The 10,828-nt window shown below is 45.0% G+C and overlaps 1 protein-coding gene across 8 annotated transcripts in view; it reads left to right on the forward strand.

The window, feature by feature from the left end:
• The window catches only part of TEX15 (testis expressed 15, meiosis and synapsis associated), a 78,224-nt gene that overhangs the window by 21,741 nt on the left and 45,655 nt on the right, over positions 1–10,828 (forward strand). For all 8 annotated transcript variants that reach the window (XR_012655899.1, XR_012655898.1, XM_075066032.1 and 5 more), the window contains 3 exons: positions 2,281–2,446; positions 4,698–4,932; positions 6,638–6,784. Coding sequence is in view for 6 of the 8 variants with exons in the window: in XM_075066032.1 (XP_074922133.1) it covers positions 2,281–2,446; positions 4,698–4,932; positions 6,638–6,784 (548 nt within the window). In the remaining 2 variants the exon portion in view is untranslated. The remainder of the gene's footprint in view (positions 1–2,280; positions 2,447–4,697; positions 4,933–6,637; positions 6,785–10,828) is intronic.

Consider the following 10,828-nt stretch of genomic DNA (forward strand, 5'->3'; position numbering starts at 1 on the left):
ATATTAGGAAAAACTATTTCATTAGGAGGATGGTGAAGCACTGGAATGGGTTACCTAGAGAGGTGGTGAAATCTCCATCCTTCGAGATTTTTAAGGCCCGGCTTGACAAAGCCCTGTCTGGGATTTAGTTGGTCCTGCTTTGAGCAGGGGGTTGGACTAGATTACCCCGTGAGATCTTTTCCAACCCTAATCTTGTATGATTTTATGGTTACAGACTATAATGAATATCTTGAATTTAAAATATATTTTTTTTAGTTTTGTCCAGTTTTGCTAACACATCCAGAAAACCCTTCTCAAATGTCATATATTCTGTTACATCTGAACACCAATACATGGAGTTAAAGAGAGAGAGAGAGAGAGTTTGTCAGTTTCTGAAATAGAGAAGATGCTTTTTGTTGAAGTCAGATCCTACAAAGTGGTGACTTAGAACCATTGGCCTGAAACGTACCCACAGGGTCATGGATCATGGACGAAGGCATGGCCACACACCCCTCAGTTATTTTCTCTGCCTACCATTGGACCAGGAGTGTAGAACCATTTCTTGTGGGTACTTTGTGTATTTGGTATTATGGTGTTTGTTTGTATTGTGTAGAAAGGTTTAATTTTAGCTAGTTATGGCAGTTAACACATTTCAACATGGTTCTGGTGAGTTAGCTGTGTGTAGCCCCCTGTCAGGCTCTTGTTGGCCTGCCAGTCATATAGTTCAATTTGTCACATTGTGCAGTATTCAGTTGTTCTCCCCCTTTGCCTGATTTTAGTTCAGTCCCGTGGAGCTCCAATCCAAGGTGCACTCCTCACTCACTCTACCAGGCAGTGTGGGAAGCAAGCAGACTTGGCTCTGGGGGCGCCACCAGGTCTCCCTGACATGGAGAGTTCTGAGGAGCTGTGGGGGAGGAAGAGACAGGAATCCTATTCCCTCCCAGTAGTCAGGAGGAAGAGAGAAAGCTGAAGACTCAAGGTGAAAGGAGAAGTGGGAATAACAAGTCCCCAAGCCTCCCTAGTCTGTTGTGTAAAGGAAAACTTTGTATATATTCTTTGCTTATATATTTGCTCAAGAGTCTCCTCACTTGTACCCTCTAGCTGATTTTTCTATAATACTTCAAACCAGTATTGAACTCTCCTGTACTGCAGTGTCAAACGTTTGGCACCCAGACCCTTTCTCTGGCCCACAGCATCACCCTTCGGAAGGGTCAGACCTGCAGTTGCCGGCTCAGCATGGTAGATCCTAGCCCCTACTGAGTGTCCAAATTACCATACCTCCTCTTCTTGGGGAGGCTGGCTGCTCCCAACACAGAGGAGTTCAATTTCAGACCTCATCTTGACAGACAGAGGAAGTGGTCAGAGTGACCACCTTAAGAATTTCTAAATAGAATAGATGACAATTTCTTAATTCAAAAAGAAGTGTTACTCCCCTTCCTAGCAGCTGTGGACTTGGCCACAGCCATCCCACAGTGAGGACCTCCAGGCCTGATTATTGTAACTCTCTGCCTCTAAGAGTGGAGCTGCCAACCCTGAACATGGTCCTGTTGGTACAGAATGCAGATCCCTGCCCACCTAGGACACCATGGATGTGTCAGCCCATTGCTCTGCTCTCTATACTGGCTTTCTGCTGAACATAGAACATGGACCATACGCTTAATGCTGATATTCTAAACCTTCCATGGGATTGATCCTAGCTCCCTGGGAGATTCTCTTTCCTCTCTGTGAGCACCATCTCTTACAACAGAAACCTTCCTTAAGAGCAACAAACTCTACCATTATGTGAGACATATGAAACTGAACTTGCTCAGCAGCTCAGCCAAGATCCTTGGGCAAAGTAATTAGCATGACAAATGGTCGCAGAACAGGCAGCAAAGGCACATTGTTTTAACGTATTCATTGTGCCATGCTGTCTCACCCTTGGTTAATGTTTGCCATAATTAATTTAACGGACTTAGGGCTTGTCTACACATAAACCACTACAGCTGTAGTGCTTCTGTGAAGACACTCCCTATGCCGACGGGAGGGGTAATCCATCTCACTGAGAGGCAGTAGGCAGGTCAACAGAAGAATTCTGCCATCAACCTAGTGCTGTCTATACCGGTGGTTAGGTTCATTTAATTGCATTGGTCAGGGGTTTGGATTTTTCACACCTCTGAGCGACATAGTTATACTGACCTAATCTCCTAGTGTAGACCATACCTTAGTGAATTTGCTATCAATGAAATCTACTTATGTCTGTCTGCAAAGGGTATTGGAAAATGTATCATATATTCACCATTTCCTTTGTTGTGTTTCTAGTTTCTTTAACATCCTGCTACACTAATCAGAGGGAGTATAGCAGCATCAGCCATACTCTGAGCCAGTCTCGTCTCAACACAGGATGTGACCTGCAGTCTTCATGGCAGTTTGGTGAGATAAAACTGGTACACAATGAAGAGCTGGAAAAAAAATTTGCTGCAAAGAGGTAAGTTATTGCAAAACGAATGGCAGTGAATTCACCATGGTGACTTTTCATGACATATCCGTTTGCTCTTAATTTTCATTCTTCATTTCTTTCCATTGCGAGACCAGCTTCTTCCAGTGGCAAGTCAGGGTTGCCAGCGCTACTGTGGGGCTCACTTTACGAAGCGTCCTTAGGGGTCATTTGCTTGCTGCATAATACGACTTCCATTACTTTATTTTGTTTTAAATCTCGTCCTGGCTTTTCCTGCCTCCTTTCTGTATCTATCTACATGTTCTTTATTTACAAGACTGCGAGCCAGGTTCTCTGGCCTGCAGAGTCTGGCTTTGTCTCCCACTCCTGATGATTCCTACGGGTGCTGCTGGCAGACCTAGAACTGTAATCTTCCTGGCAGCTCCAGGCACAGGGAGCGTGTTGGTACAAGGCAATGGAGAGATGGTGTGACCGAAGTGCACTGCCTTCTAGCTATCTGCAGACAGTTCCTTGGGCACCATTCATCAACAGCTGCCAATAAGAGCAGACCCCAGGCTTCATTAACCTGTGCCAGATAGAGGATCAGGGAGCCATAACTGACTGTGACAGTTTTCCCTCAGCTGCAGCTCATCTCATTAATTTTTGAACAGCATAGGCAAGTTATGCTATGTGACTTGTGATGGGGCAAGGCCAGATGGCTACAGTAAAGTGGTGAGGAACAGGTATGTTAGCCTCAGGCTAAGCAAATCCCTGGTACCATGGTAACCAAATGGCAGTTGCTCCAGGTTAATCAAGGCACCTGGGGCGAATTATGATCCTTCTGGAAGGCAGTGGAGATAGCTACATTGATTGGGACACCTGAAGCCAATCAAGGGCTGGCTGGAACTAGTTAAAAGCCTCCCAGTTAGTCAGTGAGGTGCGTGTGCGAGGAGTTGGGAGCAAGAGGCGCAAGGGGCTGAGAGTGAGAGGGTGTACTGCTGGAGGATTGAGGAGGACAAGCATTATCAGACACCAGGAGGAAGGTCCTGTGGTGAGGATAAAGAAGATGTTTGGAGGAGGCCATGGGGAAGTAGCTCAGAGAGTTGTAGCTGTCATACAGCTGTTACAGGAGGCACTATAAATAGCTGCGATCCACAGGGCCCTGGGCTGGAACCCGGAGTAGAGGGCGGGCCCGGGTTCCCCCCAAACCTCGCAACTCTGATCAGACACAGGAGGAGTTGACCCAGACTGTGGGTTCCACCAGAGACGAAGATCACTGAGGTGAGCAAATCCTCCAATAAGCGCAGGACCCACCATGGTAGAGGAGGAACTTTGTCACAGACTATTAATAATGTCCTTGGTTTTTGCCGGAGTGCCAGGGGTAGAGCAACGCCAATGTCCTGTACCACCATCAAAGGACCTCTTGTCTTTTTCATTTGGTGAAGCATCAGGAGCCACATCAGATGCAGCCCAGAGAACATGATTTCAGAAGCCACTTTGCCCCGCTCCGCTGGATGCTGGATGTCGGACAGACAGATGTTAGAGATCATCGCCCGTGGCTACCCCATCCAATGCACTCATTACCCCTTACCCACACCCCTGGCCTGTCCTGCTTCTGGCACCCTGACAGCTTGTTACAAGTGGAAGTTACTGGAGGAGGAGGGTCCTGTTTTCCTCCCAGCAGAGAGTTGGCGAGGGGAAGAGGTGTTTTCAGTAGCTAGACATGGAATACAGGGTGTACTCATATCATGGGGATTAGCTAGTGGTGGAAAGTAACTGGGTTAATTTTCTGGGTGAGGAGAAAGGGAGCAAAGTATAGTTAGTCATGTATGATAAAACACCACATCCCCTGAAATCTTTAAAACGAGATCTGAGGGGTCAAATTCCTCCCGATAATTAGCGTGACTCCCATTGTCACCAACTATGCCACTGTGACTACAGAGGAGTGCTGTCCTATCGTTGTCCCGGCTCCCTGAACTTCTGTAACCTTTCTCAGCACCTTGGGATCTGTTCATTTGTTCTCTTTCACATGCTTCACCCTCAGGGTTTTGCATTGCAGACACCATCCTGGCAACAGAAGACCCTAAAAATCTACCAATAGGACTTTTCAATGTGGCAGAAGGGTCACTCTTGGCTGTGAGCAGAACTGTACAAAGCCAAGCCTCCCAGAGGGAAGGGCAAAGCAGGGCCAGTAGGACCCTGGGATAGTTATAATATTTACTGTATTGTCTATGCACGTCTTTGAAACCTGATGGCTTTGTTAGCTGTCAAAGTGTGTAACCTCTTTTTATTTCATTGCTAGGGCTAAAATGCGTGAAGAAGGAAGGCAAGGCAGAGAACTTGAGGAACATTTTTGCTTTTTGGTGCTGCCTTGGGATGAGATCTCAAAAATTTACCAGAGTGGAATACATACCGGCGAGTCTGCAATGAAGGAATTAGGAAATCCCCTCCTTGGAGTGTATTTATTCAGACATGTTGATGTTGCTTTGAATTATGCAAATAGATTGATCAGTGCAGAAAACATCCTCGTTTTCAAGGTAGGTGCCATGTACAGAGTTAGGGGGAACATTTTCAAAAGTGCACAAGTGCTCTAGGTGCCTGTAACAGTCAGGGCTGGCTCCAGCTTTTCTGCTGCCCCAAGCGGCCAAAAAAAAAAAGCGATCGGCGGCAGCTCATTTATGCCACTTCATTCTTCGGCGGCAATTCAGCAGCAGGTCCTTCGCTTCCTGTCTTCCTCTTCAGCGGCACTTCGGAAAAGGAAGAAGAACTGAGGGACCCGCTGCCCAATTCCCGCCGAAGACCCGGAGGTGTCGCCCCGATACTGGACGGAGTACTGCCCTTTTGTATTGGCCGCCCCAAGCACCTGCTTCCTTCACTGGTGCCTGGAGCCAGCCCTGGTAACAGGGCAGGCTCCTCTCCCACCTTGGGGTCCCTCACACACTGTCTTGGATGCGTATTGATTGTCAACACCTGAATGCGTTTTTATTTGTTGCCACCATCACAGTCCTTGTGAAGCACTTCCAACTACCATCCATGTCCTTCCGCTACCGTCACGATCCCCACGAAGCACTGCCACGTTCTGCGTCCTTTTGCCACTGTCAGAGTACCCAGGCAACACTTCTACCTGCGATGGCCTTCCGCCATTGTCAGTCCTGTGCAGCTCTTCTGCCTGCAGCATCCTTCCACTGCAGACCCCGTGTAGCACTGCCACCTGCAGCATCTTTCTGCTCTCAGCTGCTATCATGATCCCCGTGCAGCATGTCTGCCTGCAGTGTTCTGGCACCCTCACAGCCTCTAGGTCACACTTTTACCTGCAGTGTCCTCCTGACACCAACCCAGTCGCTGTGCAGCACTTCCACCTGCAGCGTCTGTTTGCCCCCATCACAGTTGCCGTGCAGCATGTCTGCCTGCAGTGTCCTTCCACCCTCAGTCTGTCCGTAGCTTTCTGCTTGAAGAGGAAGCAGTCTCACCAGCCAGAGATCTGACTACCCCTGGGATTTGCTAGTCTTCTCTCCTCCCCTTGTGTTTCCTTCTTATGCTTTTTAACTACCTTCTCATCTGATTAGATAATTAACTCCTTAACTCATCCACCCACAGTATGATTATGGTCTTCTGCTCCTCAGTTAGGGCTTCTCTGGGGTAAGTGACCAGAGTGCTGGGTCAGCTGCTGGCTCTCAGCACTCGGTCACAGAGCCTAAATCCTGTTTTCAAAAGTTACTGAGAAGCCTCTTTGACTTTTAGTGGGAGTTAGGCTCCTAAGTTGCTTCTGAAAACGAGACTTGGGTTCCTAGGTCACATAAGCACTTCTGAATATTTTACCCCCGTGAATACTCTTTCAGGCTAATTGCTTGTGGTGCTCATGTGTCATTTGCGTCTTATTTAAGCTATGTTATTTGGAAACTGATGCACGGTTAGTGATACATCCCTTGTATTTTGTACATTCCACAAAGTATGTAAACAGGAGAGGTTATGGAGATAATTTAAAATAAGAACAGGTGTGCAGGTAGTACCATTTCTAAGTATCTAGCTATGCTGACAACAAAAGCCTTAAAAACTGTTTTATTTTCTTAATACTTATATTTCCTTAGACAGTTATTATTTCTTGGAAGCCGTTTCCTTTTGTTGTGTTCCTAATTGTCCTGCTTTCCTCTGGAAGTGGGTAGTGTACGTTTGCTTTAACCTAAACTATAATAGATTGATTTTGGCACATCCTTGTTGAAATCTTCTGCTTTATTTGAGCAGGTTCTCTTTGGAAAGGTAAAAAAAATTCAGCCTCCTATGGGTAAAAAGAAAGTTGCCCTGGATCCTACCCCAAACTTTGATTGCCACATGTCTAGAATTGCTCCTACACTTAAAGATCCAGTTGATCTGCAGGCCATTGGATCATCGGTATGTTAACCTTTTATTTCACTTGATTTGTTTCTACAGGATCTAAATAGAATTGTATAGATCATCTTTCCTTGTTCCCACCCTGGAAGCACAATATGAGAATAAAATGCTAGGGCCAGATTCACTGGTACTCTGTCTGCTTTGTGCCACTCAAAGTAACTGTCAAGTTAGCTTGACTGGATGGTTAAGATGGGTTTACAGCCTGCTGGAGTAGTGCAATGGAGCTGGAACATCCCAGTGAATGTGGCCTCCAGATTCTTAGGAATGGTCTGACACATTAGATTGCATACTATATAAAAAAGTGTAGTGATCCGTGTTGTGGTTCCATAGGATCGATGTTATGCCCCCCGCTTGGGACAGTCTCTAAGAGGAACCCCTTCAGTGTGCCAGCCCCCTTTTGTCACAATCTGAAATGTCAGGAGTTTGGTCCCTTGTTGCAAAGCTGGCAGGCAACGGGCTGAAGATCTGGCTCCACATCTGTCTGTATGGGTAAGATAGTGCTAGTCAAAGTTGAGGGCCTGGGGATTTTCCAGATGAAATAGAAATTGGTGATGGAATCTGATATTTTCTTTGCAGCAATTTTGTTTATTTATAAGGAATGTTCAAAACCCTGCTTGTCCTGATAGAGCAGGAACCAAGGCTAAAAGGAGCAGTTTTTTTAGCTCACAGCCCCAAGCCTGTTTAGCCGACAGACAGATGCTCACAGGCTATTGTCTGACTTTCTCACTTTTGCCTCTGCATCCCTCTTTTCTGTGATATCATTTTCACCACACACACACTCACACTCTCTCTGTCCCTCTGTCTCAGCAACCTCCCCCCCCAGTCTAAACTCCTGGATGGGTTCACAACCTCCATTTGTCTTAGGTGGGGGCTTCCTGATTTATTCATCCTGACAGTTATGTTAGTTGAATGGCTCAGGAGCTGAGTGCCCCCTTGCACCCCTCTGACACACTGTTCTTGTGTTTTGCTTACAAAATGCTATGCCGGGGTAGGCAACCTACGGCACGTGTGCCAAAGGTGGCACACAAGCTGTTTTCAGTGGCACTCACACTCCTGGGTCCTGGCCACAGATCCGAGAGGCTCTGCATTTTAATTTAATTTTAAATGACGCTTCTTAAACATTTTAAAAAATTTATTTGCTTTACATACAACAATAGTTTAGTTACATATTATAGAATTAGAGACAGAGACCTTCTAAAAATGTTAAAATGCATTACCGGCACGCGAAACCTTAAATCAGAGTGAATAAATGAAGACTCAGCACACCACTGCTGAAAGGTTGCCGACCTCTGCGCTATGCTTTTCCATTGGGTAGTGTGAAGCTTTTTGCGTTTGAGGAGTAAATATACTTTACAAAGTGAATCACGTAGTATTTATTCTGTGAGTTGTTTCATAAAACCTTTGTGATTGGTTTGGTGTTTTTCACTGGTGTTTTTCAGTAGTTTTAGAAAGTTAGGGAAAAAAATTTCAACAGCTCAAATATTGATGTGGTCTTTGCAAAGCTGAAGAAACCTTGTTTTTTGCCTCTTGATGTCTGTAAGCTCAAGTTCCCAACATGGAAAGCTTGATTGCTGATGACAGTGACTTCAGCTCAAAGAGTAAGCAGGCTTCAGGCTTTAGATCAGTGGTTTTCAAACTTTTTTCATTTGCCTACACCTAAAAAATTTCAAATGGAACCCTTTGGAAATCTTAGGCATAGTCTACAGACTCCAGGTTGAAAACCACTCTTCTATGGTAACAACAATCTTTCGCTGGACCATTTAAATATAGTCTGCAAACCCCCAGGGTCTGTGGACCACAGGTTGAAAACTACTGCTTTAGATAGTGACTGCATGACTCTTAGTTCAATACTTACAAAAACGGTTTAAAACGTTATTTGGGTTGCAAAGTCAAGCATTGAAAAGTTAGAAAATGCCCCAGTTTTATGCTTGTCCATCTGTGACACGAAGCGCCTCTGTTTTCACACCCTACACACTATTGTAATAATCTTTGTACAAAATATGCACTGTGATGTATCATTTGAAAACTAACAGTTCACTGATCATTAATATTCTTGTGTGATGTATGTACACAGGAGTTATTAAGAGTTAAGGATAGATGCTAGAATTGTGACTGAAGTGTTGAAACCAGGCATGTTGGTAAACAGGTCTATACTAGACAAAGGAATCTGTATTTGATTCTCTGATCAGCCTGATTGTCAGCAAAGATAATGAAGGTCTGTATGTACATGTAAGCAGTAAAGAGGATTGTCAAGGCAACCACGGGAAACTAAGTCGTAGCTGGATAGTGCTGTAGTCCAGAAACTGCTGATGCAATGAAGACTCTGGCACAGCTGGGAAAGCTCCACTGAGAGCAGGGTAGACTGCATGGTAAGAGCTGAGTAAACACCTTCAGGGGTGACAACTGTTCAGTGGCTTGAGTCACCCAGATGATGTGAAGCAACCACTGGCAGAAGTATGGATGTTAAAGGAGGTGAAAAGGTGCCCCTTAATCTGGGTTTAGGATGGTCACTTCAGACATAAACCAAAATCACTAAATTGATTTTAATTGACAGCCTTTGTTGTTTTAGTGCAAATCTCTGTGAATGCAAATCTCTGTGTGGATCCTCTTAATCTAGAATCAGAGTACCCACAGAAAGATTTGCACCAAAATAATGAAAGGTGTGAACTAAAACAGATTTAGTTTTTCAGTTCCAATTTGTGGATAGAATCGAGAGGCTATCTGATCTCATTTACACAATGTAAATTCAGAGTAACTCTGCTGATTACTAATCTGTGTAAATGAGATTGCAAACTGGCCCCCAAAATCCAGAGCGGGTGGCTAAATCAGTTGCTACCCATATTTCAGGATTGGGTGTGCCGGAGTTAGCTCAAACTTGAAATCAAGGGTTGAGGTGAACCAGTCACAACTGCTGAGCAAAAAACCAAGAGTCGTGATCTCTGGTAGCAACTATCTACAGAAAACATTTTTTCCCTTCAGCTTTATTCATCTCTTGTAAAAATGTTCAGTTTATTCACAATACAGACGTTGTGTTACTTTCCGATTATGGACCAGTAATGATACGGTGATCTTAAAAAAATTAAATTGAATAATAATGAAAAGACATACCTCTCCCTTCTCCATCTGTGCTTGTGTTTCATTGCTGTTCATGTTTATCTATGCCTCCCGACAACATAGGGGCTTCCATCTTCTCAGGGCAGCATAGCTTCACTCGAGAGGCCCTGGGCAGTCTAATCTTTCATTGCACAAGTAGGGAAATAGCAGCCTGTGGCTTCAGTCCCATTGCATATAGTGGGAGGTGGTAGCTGCTTTGGAAAGAGTGCTCCTGATGAATGCCTGGGAAGATTTCAGTTGCCAGCATGTGCTGAGACACAGACTTTCAGTTAGGAAGAATAAAGGCAAAAAGGACCCTTAATCCTAAATATTTCTTTTAAAAAATTACCAGGTGTCCCAGATCTCCTTGTGGTTTTCCTCTGTCAGTTGTTCTGTAGATACAGTGTTCAATATTTATAACACAGTAGTGCCTAGTGGAAGGCACAGTCCCTGCCCAGAGGCACTTACAAGCTGTATAGACAAAACAAGGGGTGGGAGAGGACATGGAGGTACAGAGACGGGAAGTGCCTTCCCCAGGGTCACCCAGCAATTCAGTGGCAGAGCAAATAGAACAGTACCCTATCCTGTGGACCTTGTTGTGTCTCCCAAGCAGCTTCTGCACCCTGCACTCCATTTAAACAGCTCTCAACAAAGTCTCTACCACGTCTTCCTGGTGAAAGCTCGCCTTCTTTTTCAACTTCTTGGCTACCTTCGACTATGCAGCCTTAGAAATGCCGATGATACATTCTGTAACTTTTTAAATCTTATGTTTGTCGTATGTGTATATCAAATATTGTAGGTCGCTCAGATAGCAACACCTATAGTTATGGCCTTTTTAAGAACATGTTTTCATAAGGACCGGTCTTACAAGAGGAGATTGGAAGAGCTTGACTTGTTTAGCCTGGCTAAAAGAGGCTAAGAGGAGGCCTGTAAATATGTTGGGGGGGGGGG

Source organism: Chelonoidis abingdonii, chromosome 5 (assembly GCF_003597395.2).
Source record: "Chelonoidis abingdonii isolate Lonesome George chromosome 5, CheloAbing_2.0, whole genome shotgun sequence".
Lineage (NCBI taxonomy): Eukaryota > Metazoa > Chordata > Testudines > Testudinidae > Chelonoidis > Chelonoidis abingdonii.